The following is a 19,543-nucleotide window of genomic DNA, read 5'->3' as shown; positions in this document are numbered from 1 at the left end:
CCTTGTGTGTGAAAACATTTCATCAGGTTCCAATGTTTCCATTCGGCGGAACACTTGGATTTGATAACCACTTGTGCCCCAATTCCTATTTAATGGCCGAACTTTATACCTTCTGCACTTTTTTTGGTCCTTGCATTTTTTATATAAAATATATAGTTGAAATAAATTAAGAAATAAGTCGCAAATTTCGATGTCTTCTTTATCCATTTTGTCACCGATGTATTTTGTAAATATAGTTTGTATGTATGTAACCAACTAAAAACAGCTGTTCTCTACGGGATGAGTTGTGCTCAGTTTTGTGCTCGGTAAGGGACTGCGTACGTCGTTCATTGTTTTCAGCATAATATTAACTGCAACCGCCGTATACGTATACATATACGTATAGTGTTGCAAAAGAATAATTATAATGGAAGAGTTGCACAAAAAAACCGTTCATCAACGAGATTAACCGACTCAAGTGAATAAAATTTGCAAAGCGTCATGGGGTTAAGAATTTCGAGTGCTGGAATTACGTTTTATTTGAAGATGAAAGCAAGTTTAACATATTTAGGTTATATGGGCAATCATATGTGTGGAAAAGACCTAATGAAGAGAGATTCGAACCCACACACTTCCGCATGGTAGTCACACACCAAATCTTTCGGCTACGGCGGCCGCATAGAATAACGCGCATTTAGCCCCATAGAATAACGCGAATTTAGCCCCATTAACGAAACTGTGCACAGTATAATGCTGGCAACAACATTTGAAGCAGTGCACTGTGGCCCGACAATAATAATAAACTACCGTTTTAAAAACTTTGCCTGTTCACGAAATATCTCAGCCATACTTTTATTTCACATCCACCTTTGAAATTAGCTACATTTTTTCAACGGATTGTATAGATATTTGATTGTTTATTAAAATGTAGATTTCTTTGTATGGATTAAAAATCTTACTAAAGCAATGATTTGGCGTTTGAGATGAAAGGCGCTACAGTAATCAGGCAAGCGCAAAAGCAAAAATATATCTAGATTCACCGAATATATATCAACGTAAGTTGGCGATTGGATCGTGAACTTGGGCTTTGTAGGGAGTGCTGAGAGGTACTAATCGTTTTCTATAGATGGGTCGATGAATTCGGTTAGGACTGCGCTATGGCTTTTGTAACGATAGGCCAATTCTTTTTATTGCAATCAATCCTTACTTGTATAAAGATTCGTCGGAGGCATATTCAGTAACAAATGCAGCGTTTTTTCATCGTGCTTCTTATTAGCGTAGAAACCAGTCGCTCGACCTTATTTATTTTCTACGTGTTGCCAAGTCGACAGCTAAACTTCAAAAAAACCACCCTGTATAGCTCAACTAATTTCTTGTTACATGTAGTTAAAGAACTAAATATTTAGCTGCAACCATATCTCTGTAGCAAACCAACATTTCAAATGCATTTCCAAGCAAAGATACATATAGTCGTATTACATTTTCTACGTAACATAATCACAAAGGTTAAAAGTTTTTGTATATTTGTATACACATACATACTTATTTACATATCCATGTATAATACAAGTACATATTCATATAATTTTCTGTAATTTTTTAATTTTCTCATACACGCAGCTAGTGGAAGCTTTATCCTATTTACACTATTCGGGCCATGTTATTCATCGGAATGTGTGCCCATCATCAATATTAGTTACCAAACGAGGCACTTGGAAGCTGGCTGGCTTAGAATTTATTGGTGAGCGCTTTTATTTAAAATGTATTATTTTATTGTTTTTATATACTCTCGCTTATCAGCACAGTTTAAAAAATATAATTTGATAATAATTTTATTCTAACTTGTACCTGGTAATATTTTAATATACATATATATGTATATATATATGTATGTATATACCAGGTGTATACCTATGAAATGAGACTTTTTCATTTTCAAAGGTTTATTAACAAAACATTGTTACAAATTTAATCTTCAAAATAATAGCCATCGCTAGGACACATTTTTCCCATCTCTCAGGCAATTTGTGGATGCCGCGCCAAAAAAATTAGCCGTCTTTGGCGGCAAACCAATCATCGAGCCATTTTTTGGCTTCTTCGTAAGAATTGAGGCGCTGCTCAGAAAGTGCGTGGCCCATCGATGCAAACAAATGATAATCGGAAGGCTCCAAGTCTGGCGAGTAAGCCGCATGCACCAGCGGTTCCCAATCGTACGTCTCCACCAATTCCCGGGTCGCTCTTGTTCGATGTGGCGGTGCATTGTCACATTGTCGGTTCGTGCGGCACCCATCTTCCGACCTTTAAAATCATGCCCATGTCTTCCAAACGTTTGGAAAAGGTTTTTTGGGTCACTCCCAACTGTTCTGCCATCATTTCTTGCGTTTGACCATCATCTTCATCCAACAATGCTTGCAATTCGGCGTCCTCAAACTTTTTCGGGCCATGGTCCTCGTTCTCCACGCTAAAATCACCACTTCGGAATTTTTCAAACCACCTGAAGTACTGTGCTCTACTTAGACTATGTCCACCATAAGCTTCTATTTATAAGCATTTGATGAGCTTGAGAAGCGTTTTTCTTCAATTGATAACAGAAAATCAACGATGTCCGCATATCGTAGTTTGAAGGCACGAAATTCGACATTTTTAAGAGCGACAAAAATGTTGTATGAAACGTAACAAACAATGAACTGAATATTGTTGACAGATGACAGACGAAAAAACCAAGAAATTTGGGAAGGCTTAAAAAATACTCCTAGCGACATCTATGGACTAATGGCTGAAAGTCTCATTTCATAGGTATATACCTGGTATATATAGATTTATTATGACATGTATCAATTTCTGTCTCTAGCTAAAACGAGACATATATTCTCTTTGTGTGGGAAAATCGAAAGCGCAAATAATCACACTTCTCTGGCTTCAGTCAATTCATGCTACATGGAAAGCCATCTGATTGATGAGTTAAAGCTTAGCTTACCGTAATAAATATAATAACAATTTTAGGTTTTGGAAACGGTTATCCGTTTGCTTTTTCTATAAACAGTTGACAATAGTTGGCACATGCAGATATGTAACATATTTGCTTAAAATTCATATACATATGTATGTATATGAGAATGTTTTTTGTATACCCGCGTGCACTTGTACTAAAGGGTAATAAAATTTTTTCCATATAGCGATTGTATAACATCATCCAGAAATCGAGATGGATAAAGACATATACATACAGTATGTATATTAATTGTTTGTAACATGATAAAAACTTCTTAAATACATTTTAATAACTTTATTTTACCAACTGAAATTACATTTTCGAAATTTTGAATACACAGTATTTTTGTAACAATTATGTTTAACGCATTTATATGGCAATAAAACTCAAAACATCATAGTAAAAAAAACATAAAAGCCCATAAAATAGTTAATTCTGCATTGTCAATTAATTGTTTACATCTTCAAATATTATATGACTTTTGTTAGGAAAATATTAGTCTGTGATTTTAATATTTAGTGTGAAGGCCGTTTTTCTATATTAACTGCAGACATTAATGGCTTTTTTCTGGCTATTTGCGAAGAATATTTATGCAGTCTTAAAACTTTCTGGACAGTCTCGTGACTTACTGGTTTTCCGCAATCATTTTTTTAATTTTTGAATGATCGCGTCTAGAGAGCTTTGGTGGTCTGCTTCCTGAGCGCTTTAATTTAAGCCTGGTTTCTTTTGCGCGTTAAATAATATTGTAAATAGTTCTAAGCTTAATTAAAAACATTTCCGCCAACTCTTTAGCCGACTTCCCCTCATAATAATTAAAATAAACTAACTGAATCAAATCTTCCATACCATACTAAATGTGTGCCAGAAACGTACAATTATAACACGCGTTTATTTGCGTTCAAAATAAAAGTACCGTTAGCTAGCTTCAATTTTACTTCAAGTTGTGTTTGCATTTTGCAAAGAATTAATTGACAACGCAATATACATATGTACAGTTAGTAACAGAAGTAAGTATACACCGGACACGTTTTCAATTTTCCCCCAATCGATTCCTTCAAACAACCTAAGTTATAACAAAATTGTATTTTATTTACATGAATGAAATACAAAAGTCATATTTAATCCAAATAATGACAAAATTTAAAAAGCAACAAAATTATACAAACTTTATAAAAATTCATGTCTCAAAAGTAAGTATGCAGTTCATAATATTATTAATTTGTGAAATCAAAAACAAAATTAAAATCAAATCCTAGTATTTGGTAGGATAACCATTGGACTTTACAATCGCTTTAAGTCGTGATGGCATTGATTTCACCAAGTTTTCAGTTACAGCTGGTGGTATTTTATTCCATTCCTCTTGAAGGAAGTTTTTCAGTTGTTCCTTATTTCTAATCGGATGTTTACGTATTTGCCTCTTTAAATATTCCTATAAATGTTCGATTGGGTTGGTATCCGGGGACTGTGGTTGTGTTTTCGCACATTTTATATTGTAACAGCCACTCTCGTTCAATGTTGGATGTGTGCTTGGGGTCATTATCCTGCTGGAAGATATACGTTCCTCCAAGGCCCAATTTCGTAGCGCTTTCTTTTAAAATGTTTTTCAAAATATTTAAATAACCATATCGGTTCATAATATTTTCCATAAATACCAAGTTTCCAACCCCGTTCGCAGCCAAACATCCCCAAACCATCACAGAGCCCCTCCATGCTTCACAGTGCCGGTCATATTGTTTGGATTCAATTCCGCGTTAACTTTTCTCCAAACTTTTTCACGGCCATCAGATCCACAGATACTGAACTTACACTCAACAGAAAATATGACTTGGTTCCAAAACGTTTGGTCATATTTTTCATGATCTTTTGCGAATGAAATTCGCTTACTCCGATTGACACTACTCAAGAAGGGCTTTTTCCTAACATTGCGCGCATTATAACCAGCACTATGCAAAACCCGACGAATAGTTTGGATGCTAAATTGTTTTCCAGTCTCATTTTTAACTTCAGATTTCAATTTGGAGGCACTTATTTTGGGGAGTGTGCCGATTTTCCGTACGACTAAGCTTTTTTCTCTGGGACTTAAGAGCGGCAGACGCCCACAACGCTCTTTATTAGTAGCAAAACTCCTATCTATCAAACGACCGATTTCTCGCAATGATTTATGTTCCTTGTGATATTTTATAATCAGTTTATTTAAATAATCAGAAAGCTCTTTTCGTTTTGGTGCCATTACTAAAAATGTCGCAAAAATTAATACAAAACGTACTTCCCTAAATTTTTATACTCACTTTAATTATTTCCTTTTAATAGCTTTAACCTTTTTAATCAATACGTAAAAATAAATTTTATGCTAATTGAACAATCGTTTGCTGTATACTAACTTTTGTGACATAAATTTGGCTAGCATCAAAGACAAAGCAAAGCGTAGATAACGGTATCTAAAATTTACAGCTAAATTAAGGCGCATATGAAAGCTTATCCCAGTACACAATTACCATGTGTAAACTATTTGGATCACATATTAAGGAAAGCGTTAGCGTCAAACAATTCCGTAAATCAGGCTCCTGTATACTTATTTATGTTACTAACTGTATGTCTTTGGTGGTGAACGAGGACAAAACGAAGTACCTCCTGTCTTCAAACAAACAGTCGGCGCACTCGCGTATCGGCACTCACGTCACTGTAGACAGTTATAATTTCGAGGTTGTAAAAGACTTCGTTTATTTAGGAACCAGCATTAACACCGATAACAATGTCAGCCTTGAAATCCAACGTAGAATCTCTCTTGCCAACAAGTGCTACTTTGGACTAAGTAGACAGCTGAGCAGTAAAGTCCTCTCCCGACGAACAAAACTAACACTCTACAAGACTCTCATCATGCCCGTCCTAACGTATGGCGCAGAAGCGTGGACGATGACAACATCCGATGAAGCGACGCTTGGAGTGTTCGAGAGAAAGATTCTGCGTAAGATTTTTGGACCTTTGCACGTTGGCAACGGCGAATATCGCAGGCGATGGAACGATGAGCTGTATGAGCTTTACGGCGACATAGACATAGCGCAGCGAATAAAGATCCAGCGGCTTCGTTGGCTGGGTCATGTCGTCCGAATGGATACAAACGCTCCGGCTTTGAAAGTATTCGATGCGGTACCAGCTGGTGGTAGCAGAGGAAGAGGAAGGCCTCCTCTGCGTTGGAAAGATCAGGTGGAGAAGGACTTGGCTTCACTTGGTGTGTCCAACTGGCGCCGGTTAGCAAGAGAAAGAAACGACTGGCGCGCTTTGTTAACCCTTACGAGCATGGTGGGAAGCCAGGTTCCCACCTTCTTTTTTCTCAACTTTTCTCTACAGATTTGATATTTATGAAAATGGGACCGAGAAAATTTATTTATATGATAATCCATATATCAAAGAATGTAACTGAAACTAAGAAAATTGTTTTGCGTGAATTTATAAACAATTACAGATAAACAAATTGAAAAAATCGTCTATTTTCAGGAAAAAATTCATTTTTCAACAAAGTACATAATGTATAAAGATGGGACATGATACTATAAGGTTTTTGGGGTTGCTGATTACGAATCTGAGGTCAGATTTGAGAAATTCAATATGGCGGATACAAAATGGCGGACATATTTTTTGAAAAATTGTTGGATACTCACCAAGTTTGATATTAGGGAGTTTTTAGGGTCGCTGATTACGAATTTTGGGTCAGATTTGAGAAATTCAAAATGGCGGATACAAAATGGCGGACATATTTTTTGAAAACTTATTGGATACCAAAAACTCCCTAAGATCAAACTTGGTGAGTATCCAACAAGTTTTCAAAAAATATGTTCGCCATTTTGTATCCGCCATATTGAATTTCTCAAATCTGACTCAAGGTTCGTAATCAGCGACCCCAAAAACCCCCTAATGTCAAATTTGGTAAGTTTCCAAAAAATTTTTCAAAAAATAATATAGGTCCGCCATTTTGTATCCGCCATATTGAATTTCTCAAATCTTGCAAGGGCAATCGCTGAAATCAAGATTTCAATTTCGGAAATTAAAACTCTATTTCTAGCGAGCAATGTTTCGTATAAATAACTTGTGTCAATCTGCTTAGTTTTTACATTGTTTGTTATTAGGTTCACTGTATCTGTTAGCTCATTTATCTTTTCTTGCACTGCTGTGTTTATTTCTATTTGCCTATTTTCTGAATTAATTAGCTCTTGTTGTCGAAATTTTAAATTTTCAAAATCGTCGAAGTCTGGTGTTCCTGCTATAACTTTCAAAGCTGTCCCTAAAATGTTTATGCTTCGTGGCTGTCTGTGGTGAATGTTTAATGTTTCCAAAAGTGTTTTTATATGTTCGATGTCCGAGTCCAGCAACATCCTCACGGGAGATGCAGGGAAATGTTTCGTTAGTTCCTTAGTTTCTTTGTCTATTTCCATATATGTCCTGAGATTTGTTGTGTGTTTAAGAAAGTCAACGTTCTGCCAAAGAGTTACAATCCCGTCCTGAATCGGTATGTAACTAGAGTGCGAGTAGTCAGTCAGTTTTGCTGTTGCTGACCCAATTAGAAGTATCACCGAAAGAATCCTGAAAAATATGAGAGTTAATCTATCTTGGTTACCCTAATAAAAATTAAAATTATTTTATGTTGTCCTTGTGGACCACCCTCCTTTTAATTAAGACTGTGGTCCCCAAGTCAGTCACCTTTTCTTCTACGTAGAGAGGTGTTAACTTATTCCCTAACCTTTTATTGGTTTTTACCAATACACGCTCCCCCACGTCAAACACTCTATTTTGTCTGGAAGGGTTATTCCTCTCCAGCAGAGTTTGTTGGGCTTTCTCTATTTTGTCCATTATTTCATTTCGCATATCCTGGGGTTTGGCGTGAATTATGTCAGTGGGTTTCTTTCTGGTCACAGAATGAATAGTTCGATTATATTCGAATGTGGCCAATAATATAAGTTCGATTGTTTCATCAAAATTTTTTTTCCAATTTCAGGCATCTCGCAATCTCTATAAGTGTGCTGTGGAAACGCTCGACCTGACCATTTGAGGTACTGTGAAGCGGAGGTGCATTCACAATATTAACATTAAACTGATTTTTTAACAGAGACCTTATCGTTTCGGAATTAAGCGATGCCTCATTGTCACAATATATAGTCTTTGCCCCTGGAAATATATTCATTAACTGAAAAATAGGGTATTTTATGTCTGAAATTGTTCGAGATGGTATTGGCTGTACCACCGCAAATTTTGAGAACTTATCGAGACAAGTAAGAAAGTACTTCTTGTATGTTGAAAATATGTCAACGTTCAATATTTCTCCAGCATAGGATAGGGGTGGTGTTACGCCATGTTCCTGTTTTCGTGGATGCCTATCATATTTTGCTTTACTGCAGATTTTACAATTCGCAACCACTTCGTTTGCCAGTTTGGTCATTTTTGGGAAATAATAGTCACAGAGAATTTGTCTAACGTTCTCTTGAGCAGCTCTATGAGCTCGATCGTAGGTATATATTTAAAATTTCTTACCTTTCTTATTAGTTTTGGCATGCATTGAGCTGCCTACAGAAGAAAAAATATTCGCTGTAAATATTTCGGTTTGTAAAGAAAACCCTTTTTTCTGCTACGATATTTATTTGTTTGTTGAAAAATGATTCCATAGCCAAACGAGTAGTAAACTGAAAAATAATGCTTTGATTATTCATACGATTTTCGATGTTTGCAACGACTAATATATTCTATAAAGCCGTCAAAAAATTGCGCCTGCATCACTTTTTCTATTTTCTAAGCCCATCGACTTCCTTGCAAATACAAAACGCTGCCAATGCCATGCCATCCAACACGTTGCAAAAGAAAACAAAGGTGCATCGACTTGTTGACCGTTTTGATGTGAAATGTGTGACCATTTGATCCATACAATCGACACCAGCTTTATGTGCATTATAATATAAAATAGCCGATGGTTTTTTTACATCGCCTTCACACTCTTTAGTATAATGAACCGTGGAAAGTAAATTGACCGCTTTGTTCTTCTTTGGCACATAGCTGCTGATTGAAACAAGGTTTTCATAAAAACCAAATAATGGCGAAAGCACTGGTCTAGAATTGTCTTTTCCATATCTGATGGAAGACAACGTTTGTTGGATCGCATGGTGCCAACTATTGGGAGTCCTATAGCAGCGAGATGCTTAGCTCCATTCAATGTGACGAAAAACTTATCGGCTATTATTGTACGACCGCTGTTTACATATCGGTTGGATAATTATAACATCACATTTTCCCCTTGATCAACTTCAAGCTCTCCTCCTTCTGTTCGGCCACAATACAACTTTCCTTGCCTACCAGATTTTTACACCGTATTTCGCCGGTTTTGACGGAATATATTGCGTGAATTTTGTTCGGCTTCGATATGGAAATAGTTGCTCATAGATAGTAATATTTTAATGCGGGTCATAATTATCTTTGAGGTTTTCATTCAAGATATTCCACATATCACGAATGGGCGCAGCTTTATCGGTTCTTTGGCGAAATTCACGGGTTCGACTGTTATCAAAACGAATATGTCGTGTCAAAATTCTGAATCGATGATATGACATAGCTGAGCGAAAAATGGGCAATAAATTCGAACGCCACAAAACTACCACTTTCTGCGTATTATTGTGTGTTACATCCATGGCCAAAGGAATATCAATAAATGCATCAAGCTCAGTGCTAGTCAAATCAATCCAAACTCTTCGTTTTGAATCAGGCTTCATTCCAGTTTTGAATGGCCTCTCTTGCATATCGATTTGTTCCGAAATGATAATGAATGAAATATTGGGTGTAAAACATTTCTTGAATACCTCAATAGCAACGGAGTTTTGGGGCTTTGGCCCAGAGCGAAATCGCATAATATTATGTTGACGAGTACGAATAGCCGCACATGGCTCATCTTTCTTCCATTCTGTTCCATCTCTGCCGCAGAAAGAATGCTCATTAGCACTTTGTTCTGGCGTAGCCGTGGGCTCATGCAATAAATCGTTCTCGATTTCTTCGTCACTGTCAAGTATTTCATTTGGTTCGATTATTTCTTCCTGGTCAATATCAACATCTCGATCATCATCACCACCATATGGATGCTCTTCCTCATCATCTTCTTCATCTCTATTTTCACGACGAATATCACTCAACAAAGCCGAAGAAATTCGGTCATAAAAATCAATACTCAATCTTCTCCTACGTAATCTTGTGTTATAAAAAAATTCCACTTCATCACCCAATATGATCAAAACAAACGAAAAAAATATCGCGTAAATGACGCTTTATTTGGCGCGTAAATAACTTTTTTTTGTCACTAACATGTTATATGCTCAACGTTTACTGGGCAACTGATGAACAGAATGAGAAAAAGAAACGACGAAGAATACATATATAACCAATACACACAATCACATAGGGTCCAGTTTCACTGTATTCGTGTTTTTGTTCATTATTTTCGCGCTATTTTGCTATGCGTTCAACGTTCATTATTCAGTGCATGTGTAGAAAGAACAAAGAAACGACAAAATAACCGGTTTATATATGAACGCACACATGTGTGCGTGTGAACACATATATACGTATGAGCTAAATGGTCGTAAAAGATAGTCTAAATATAGATTTACCATGAAAAAGAAAAAAAAGCAGGTAAAATAGTCAAAATGTATCATATCACATATATTTCCATACATTTTGTATAGGAGTCCAGCCAGACCCGAGGTGTACAACCAAAGGTGCATCTTTTTACATCCTTTTTTTCGTCCTGTTCGAGGATACTGTTAAAATAGTAGTATTCATACATCGATAGAAAATTAAATTTTAATAAGCTACCTAGAAGCACAAGTCGTAAGCTACATATAAAATAAATATAATATGTTAAATTCACGTACAAAGTCAAAAAAGGTCTAGCCAGAACCGGGTGTACAACGGTGGGTAAAGAAGCTTGGTACATACATATACCTACTGCTCAAATATGAACGAGACGTTATCAATAAAACGGTCCGCGGATGACATATGGCAAAAATAATTTTTTTGTTTTTTGGTAGAACTGTTATAAGCTTACATGGAAAATTTCAGCGTGATATGTCACATAGTTTTTTTCCTTTCCTACTGTAAACAAGTCAAGCTCGAGTGTGTTCTTCGAATTTAACGATGGAAATTCAAGTTGAACAAAGAATTTGTTTGAAATTTTGTTATTCCAACAAAATTTCGGCTTCAGACGCCTTAAAAATGTTGCAGACAACCTATGGGGACTCTGCTCTATCGCGTGCACGTGTTCACGGTTGAAAACTTGCCTCATGAACGTCGTCCAGCAACATCAGTAAACGACGAAAACATCGGAAAAGTAAAGGAAATTGTGCTTGAAAATCGCACAAATCGCAAAATCGGTTAACGCTGAATATTATTTAGACGTTTTAAAGCGGTTGCGCGAGAACATTCGTCTTAAAAGGAAGGAATTGTGGGACAACAAGTCATGGTTCTTGCATCACGATAATGCACCAGCTCACACATCACGTTTTGTTCGCGATTATTTGAACAAAAATAATGTTAATATCGTTCCGCAAGCACCGTATTCGGCAGATATGGCTCCATGTGACTTTTTCCTGTTTCCCAAGCTCAAGTTACCGCTCCGTGGAAAACATTTTGAGACAATTGAAGTCAACACACTCGAGCTTGACTTGTTTACAGTAGCACAGAAAACAAACTATGTGACATATCACGCTGAAATTTGCCATGCAAGCTTATAACAGTCCTACCAAAAAATAAAAAATTTATTTTTGCCATATGTCATCCGTGGACCGATTTATTGATAACGTCTCGTTCATATTTGAGCAGAAGGTATAAAACTCTTTTAAATCAGTTAATAACCACGTCCACCCATATAAAGTTAAAGGGAAGAACGTAAAATCTCTGTAATAATTGAAGCAGAATTATTTAAATCTGGTATAAATAATTAACCCAAAAAAAGGGAGTTAAACCCAATGACGCAAGTAAAATTTTGAAAAAAGCGCGGTACCACGACGGCTTAATAAAATTCGCTAAAACTTGGAGCACATTTTGCTTCCAAACTTATTTCGATTCGACAAGGGCCACATTTTATATAGCCCGTCCGTCCATTTCATATTTTAAGGTATACCCATCATTGCCTATGAGTTTGATTTACAAATTTACCCTCAGCAAAAATTCACTTTTACTAAAACAAGAGCGGGTATATAAATTTCGGTCTGAACCAAAGTTTGCACTTTCTTACTTGCTTTTATTTGTATATATTTTTAACAGAAAGAATGAATGCGACTGATGTAAATGAGTTAGTTCCTTGTCCACCTTGGAGTAACAGGGTATCGAAAATGGCTCAACCCAACTTGGATTTTATGGGTAAGTATTATTATGTATTATCATTATAACTATCACTATCACTAACTATCACTATCACTAAGCTTGGTTGGGATTCGATATGGCACTAGATATACTCAAGAAGGTGACAAAAATATATATACCAGTTCTGGTCCTACTGATGCAACCTAAGAAAGTAAACGGATTATTTCACATAAAATAATTGCACATGCGATAATGGGATGGTAGACTGAATCGTTTCTGGAATTAGTTGCCTAGAACTTCCATTTGCACAGTACAGATTACATAACTTTGAAGAATTGTATCACTACGGAGACGATTGTTTTCTAAAAACACCGAAATTGTTCCTTTGTTTCCCTTTGAGAAAAGAACAGATGAGCGCAGTTTTTCCAGTAGAAAAAATGCCTACCCATTTCTTTTCTAATTTGTTTTGAGACATCTTTAGGCGCTGAAAAATGCGGCAGACTGAGGCTATGTTAAAAAATTGCAACTAGCAGAGACAAGTAAGCTTTAAATTTGGTCATTAAGTTTGATGTTTGCCCACATACAATTTTGCTTAGACAATTAGTTTTTGACAGCGGAAAGTGTTTTGATTTTTGGTGTGAGAAAAATGGCGAAAAACCTAATTTTAGAACAAGTAATAAAAATATTCCGCTTTCCTGGTCAATTCAATCGCGTTTTGATTGCATTCCGGCTTTCTTCAGAAGTGAAATAAGGATTAGTTGCTAAGTGTTTAGGGGTTCCGGTAGTCTAGAGCTCGAAAATTTAGAGTAATGAAAAACGATATTTAAACTTTTTAGGCTTTTTATTTAACTTCTTTTGCATACGAAAATTAAAAAAAAACAATTTTTTTTTAATATTAATAATTTAAAAAATGGGGCTGAAGTTGATCCTCCCGAAAAATTGGACCTGTACGGTGTTGTCCATATTGGCTATATGACTGTAGCAATGTCCCGTACTTGAATTAAAAAAAAAACAAAATGACCGGTTTTGAATATGACACTCTAAAAATGGGGTTTTTTCAGTTTTTAATCAAAAAATTACCAAAAAATTACGAAATAATTGAAATAATAATATGATTCTAGTACGGGCGATAGCCATTGATGTTGTGAACAACATTTAAAATTTCAGACGATTCAGTTTTTTTGACAACATCAAGCCGAAAAAAGTCGTTTCGAAATAAATGAGTTTAAAGTTTGAGGTACAGGAGCGCGCGGACCGCTCTCTACCTAGTTAGTGGGCTGTACAAGCTATAATATTGGGAATTTCCACATGAACATTTGACATTAAGATACAAAAAATCGATTTTTTGAAATTTCTAGACCACCGGGTCCAATCCCTGGACTGATGAACAGCTGATTGCCGAAATGGGGGGCTGCTAGAAGTATGGCACCAAAAATAACTAACGAAAACAGTTCGCTTTTATGTCAATGGAAAAATGCCGCGACTTAAATATTTATTAATATTTGTTTTAAAATTAATTCATTTGAAACGTAATAATTCAAATTAAAATGTGTTTTAAGAAATTTTCAAAACCTCTTATATCCTTTTCGACTTCTGCTTTGAATTCATCTTTCTTTCTCTCATTTATGAAAGCACTGGCAAATTCAATTACTCTTTGCTGTGAATACATTTTGTTTAATTGTAATGCAATTCTATGTGTGTAAATATGCCTATATGTATACATATACATATTTTATGGCTTAAACGCGTAGGTAAGGATATTGAATTTGTGTTTGAGATATTTTACAAACATAATTTTGTTAACTATTTTTATGTTATACAAATTAAAGATTATCTTCGTTAATAGTTTTTTTTTTTTTTTATTTTGCTTCAACTTATTTTGTTCATTGTTTTACAAATATGTTTTTGGTACAATTTTTTGTGCTTTATGAGAAATTTCAATATTTTATGTACTTGTTTTTCGTATTGATTACTTTTGTGTTTCAATTACCAATAATTTCTAATTTACTAAATTTTTGTTTATTTTTTGTTTATGTATTTTATACTGATTGTGCTTATTTTATGTATGTAGATTGGTGAATAAGCGTAATGAGGAACTGTCCAACTAACCTTCATGATGGTGGGGAAAGTGACAAATCCTAAAGTTTGCTTAAAAAATACCCAATGAATGTTTTTTCCAGTGCGGTATTACTAACGAATGTTACAATATAAAAAATGTACACTTTGACCGCGCTCTCACAAGAAAAAGAGTTTCGCTCTTCTAGCTATATACTTATACATGCTGAATAGATTTTTAGAGGCGTTCTATGTGGCCGACCGTTATTCCGCTCTGAGCGAATTCGACAGAATCGGCTGATGGGCCGACGTCACTTGGGACGTGTTCAACAAAATGTATGTTGTGTTAGTGATAAACGAAAAAAGTCAACACAGCCAATGCTCATGCCATGGCAGCGGTTTGTTTACAAATGCGGTGAATACAGATGTAGGCAAGTGCTTAATTTTATTGTGCGTTATTTGAAGTGAGTTTTTGTTTAATTAAAATTAACAGTCTTATCTAAATGAAGTGAGCGGTTTTAAATTGTGATAGCGTAATAACCGTAGAACACCATTTTTAAAGTTTTTTGAGTCTCTCCTGCATGTAAGTCAAATATAGCTGCAAAATGGTGCGCGAATTATGCTGCTTATGGTTTTTGTTAATCCTTTTGTTTTCATTTCATTCATCTCTTCCAAGTGACGTGACAGCCAAAATTCCCCTCACAATTTTTTTCACCATAGCTATCAAGCAAATCTTGAAATCGATCATCCTTGAGTTATCTATGGTTCTGCTACGTTGATTTTTTCGTATATCTGCAACATACTTGTAATCTCAGTTCTTGCCAAGGTCTGTTGTAAACAAATGCTGTCATATCCTTTACTAGGTCAGTAAATCAGCTAATTTCTTCAAAATCGGTCTGATGTTGTCCACACATTCTGAATACCGCCCACCGTGTTGTGGAAGCAGGTACATGAAATTAAAATAACCTTTGTTTATTATAGAATTTCATTTATTATATGCTATAATTTGTTTAATTTACTCACAATCAATTTCGTACGCCATCGTTGTTTTATTTTTTCTTTATTTTAGTGACTTTTTTTGTTATTTCATGTGCATGATTCTCGTTTTCTCATCGAGAATCTGACACAGAAGGCCTCTTCTTTTCGCAAAGTGTTAGCAAGTCGTGAATAGATGAAGGAATTGGTATACGAGGGGGGTTCAATAAGTACCCGTGTTAGAAATGAAGACACAATTTTTTCCAAAATTTTTTTTTATTTTGCATTTATCAACATTGTTCCCTTTTAGAAAGATACAATTCTCCCAACGCGCATGCCATTATTAAACCCCTTCAAAAAATACGATTTGTTGAACTCTCCAAAGTACGCCTCTGTCTCGGCGATGACTTCCTCTTTTGAACTAAAATTTTTTCTCCGCTACCCATTTCTTCAAGTTAGGGAACAAGAAAAAGTCGCAGGGAGCCAGATCGGGGTAATACGGGGGTGCGGCAGCAATTCATAACGCAATTCATGTAGTTCGGCGACGAAAACTCCGGATGAATGTGCTGGTGCACCTTGTTTTTCGCCGAATGCGGCCGTCTCTCCTTCAATTTTTTGTAAAAGCCCAATAACTCACATTAGTATTTACCAGTGATCGTTCTTCCTTTTTCTGAAAAATCCATGAGCATGACGCCGTTCGCATCCCTAAAAACGTCCTTTCCGGCCGATGGGGCTATCTTCGCCTTCTTTGGAACAGATTCACCGGGAGAAATCCCTTATTTTGTTTAGTTTGCTTAGTTTCTGGTGTGTAATGAGGAATCCAGATTTCATCAACGGTGGCAACTCGTCGAAAAATTCCTTCGGATTTTTCTTAAATTGCTCCAAGCCGCATCCGCTTGTTGTCCACCGTAAGCAATCGCGGCACCAATCGGGCCGACAATTTTTTCATCACCAACTTATCGTGTAAAATATTAATTGCCATTCCAGTCGACACGCCTATGGCCTCTGTAACTTCGCGCCCTTTCGTTCGTCGATCAGCGAGAATCATGTCGTGGACATTTTGAATGATTTCCTCGATAACCACGTCTGCCGGGCATCCTGGTCGCTACTCATCAAAAACGTATATTCGCACACGTTTAAATTGATTGAAACAAGATATAACTGTGGTCATAGATGGCGAAGCGTCCCCATAGACAGCTTCTAGCTTTGCGAATTACCAAACGTTACTGCGGAAATCTCGAAGCAATGCTTACTCGAATAACTGCCAAATCCTTACTAGCCTATCAATTAGTCTGAAAATTATTTTGCCGTCGGTGCTAACAACAACTTTTCTCAGAAACGCCCTCTGTCATCAAACACGTGTACTTATTCAACCGAATATTACAGCAGAGTCGCTCTCAGAGAAGTGGCGAATAGAAGAGGCCTAAACGTATTGCCAATTAGATATGGTATATAAAGTGGGTTCAAATTAAGGTCTAAAACCTTGAAATATTCTTAATTTCCAATTAGGCACCTGTATCTAAGTACCATAAACCATAGTCTGACCGATTTTTTGTTGTCTAAGTTTAGAGAACAAGAATCCCTTTATATATGTACGCCGAACTCTGTTAATTAATTTCCCCAACCCGGTGCCACTAATTTCTATTAAAATGTTTAAAAGTAAACACAAATGTTTCAATTTCCAGAAATATGCCAATAGTTATAATAATATATACTAAGATTCTTATAACCTACAATGTTAACCTTAATTAAATTATATTTGTATTTCCTTTTTCCTTACCCAGCTCCCGAAACTCAATTAACTTCGAAGGGCAGTCTACTTAGTGATATGTTTTCATTGGGTTTGGTAATATGTGCCGTCATCAACAATGGACGTCCGCTTATACAAGCCGGTAATATAGTTTCAAATTATATGAAGCAGTTGGAAACGGTAAGTAGTTTAATTTATTTTCTTTTTAACCCTCTAGTGCATACTTTTTTAATTTTTAATTTAAAAATTTTCTTCGCTTAATTCAGCGTCAAAAATTAGGAAAAGAAATTTTTGCCAAAAGGCACTGCCATGCAGTTAAGGTATCATTGTACGGTATCGAAATAAGTACACAAATTTTCGTTTTTGATCGATCAGTTATATTTTTTTTATTAATTTTTTTAATAATTTAATTCGTTTGTATCTTTTCCTGCATTAAGATGTACATTAGATATATAAATACATATATTTATATGTATATATAATTATATATGATTGGTTTGACTTACTTATGTATGTACTTGTATTTGAATTAGTTATTTCTTGGTATGAAATTCTTTGAAACAGTTCTTTGTGGATGAATTACATAATGGAATATCGCATTTTTCACAATAAGATTGCATCTGCGAATTACAAGGTTTGTTTTTACAATGCAATTTTGCAGACCGATCTCGAAATTGACACCAGTGACCAACGTTATCAAAACGTACATCTGATGTTGGCATATAACCTTTTTTTTTACCGACAACAAAACTTTCCACTTCGCTTGAGTTTGTTGGCCTTCCTCTGCCTTTGACTGAATCCTGGCCTATTTTAGTGAGAGCTTCTGCCACTTCACATCGTAATTCAGCCAGAGTCAAGCGTTCGTGTTGCAATGAATTAATACGATTGTAAAGAATATACGCATTAACTAATATCATGTCTAACAAATGATAAAAAACACGGGTCGTCCACTTCTGGGTCTTTATGCGGATCTTATATCGGCCAATCAGGCTATCCATCAGGTCGACACCGCCCATGTGTTTATTATAGTCTTGGACAATTTGTGGGCAATCAATGTTTTCGCAAGATTTTTGTCGTCGCTTCCATCGACGAGATTTTTGCAAACATGTATCTGTACTGGATTCGTGTGGTTGTATATCCACGTAAGTTGAAGCAAAACGGACGCTTCTGTTATCATTCCACAATACCGTTGATATATCGATTCCATAAGCTGACCCAACAAATTCTTCAGAATAACCACGCTCGCGCTTATTTTGCTTCAAATCAGAGTCAGTAGCCAGTTTACAATTCATGATACGATTGGCGCGAATTGTTCCTAAGCTATGGATACCCCTGCTTTCCAGATAAAGTACTAAGCCCAGCGACGTGTAAAAATTGTCAAAATAAAGTATATGGTTTGCAAATTCGGGGATGTTTTTTGATAACCTTACAACCACATTCGATGAGGCGCCTAAATCTGGAACTTCTTCCTCCATTTTATTATCGCCAGCGCCGGAATATAATTCAAACTGATATGAAAGCCCACTAGTATCACATAAAACAAATAGTTTAAACCCCCATTTATGTGGCTTATTAGGCATATATTGCCTAATGCTTGTTTTCGTCATTTTGGTTGGGCACATTTGTTCGTCAACGCATAATCTTTGAGGCATTGGAATAGAAGAAAACTTTATATTGAAATTATCAATGACCCTTCTCACGTTATAAATAACGCCATAATCCTCGGAGCTTTTTTCCGGCCGTTGTGCACTATCAGCGAAGTGTATGAATCTATTTATCTCCTCGAAACGGTTTACAGGCATTGTTGTACGAATAGCCTCAAAACCATGTCGGCCCCAATATGACCGAACACTTGGATATTCAAAAACTGACATAAAAATAAGTATTCCAATATAACGCCGAATATCATTAGCCGTACATACAAAAGATGTATCTATCTGTTTCTGCCTCGCGTATAAGTTCGTTTCATTTACATTAGTAGAAAAAAAATGTTCATCAGCAAAGTAGCAAAAACACTTATATGGAGTAGTTAATTGTACGAAACCAGACATATCCGGGCATTGGATTTTGATTTGATCTTCATGAACCTTCATGCTTTTCTTTTTCCACACTATTTTGCTTATTTCCTCATCCTTCTGTCGCATCTGGACAACATTTCCATCAAATCTCCTGAATATATAACTACTGACCCCTGCGCACGTCTTAGACCTTTTTGGAGGAGCTGGTGGTGTACTGTCACCACTCCCTGGTACGTAGGCGTAACCAAAGTTAAATTTAGATCTGATACACTTATGCCCAGTTCGCCACAGCCAAAACTGAATTTGTCAACCAAGTTGATACCGTCATCTATATCTTCATCATCCATTGAGACCACGTCATCACTGCCTTCCTCATCTTAACATCAGTAGTGTTTAAGAACTAATCAATTTCTTTTTCAGTCAAACTTGAAACCTTGTTTTGCA

At 36.0% G+C, this 19,543-nt stretch overlaps 1 protein-coding gene across 1 annotated transcript in view; it reads left to right on the top strand.

The window, feature by feature from the left end:
• The window catches only part of LOC128861788 (SCY1-like protein 2), a 157,082-nt gene that overhangs the window by 21,347 nt on the left and 116,192 nt on the right, over positions 1 to 19,543 (top strand). The window contains exons 5-7 of the mRNA XM_054100167.1: positions 1,600 to 1,720; positions 12,263 to 12,358; positions 17,116 to 17,261. Coding sequence (XP_053956142.1) covers positions 1,600 to 1,720; positions 12,263 to 12,358; positions 17,116 to 17,261 — 363 coding nt within the window. The remainder of the gene's footprint in view (positions 1 to 1,599; positions 1,721 to 12,262; positions 12,359 to 17,115; positions 17,262 to 19,543) is intronic.

This window comes from Anastrepha ludens, chromosome 4, assembly GCF_028408465.1.
Source record: "Anastrepha ludens isolate Willacy chromosome 4, idAnaLude1.1, whole genome shotgun sequence".
In the NCBI taxonomy this organism is placed as follows: domain Eukaryota; kingdom Metazoa; phylum Arthropoda; class Insecta; order Diptera; family Tephritidae; genus Anastrepha; species Anastrepha ludens.
This window is presented reverse-complemented; position numbering and strand designations above follow the sequence as displayed.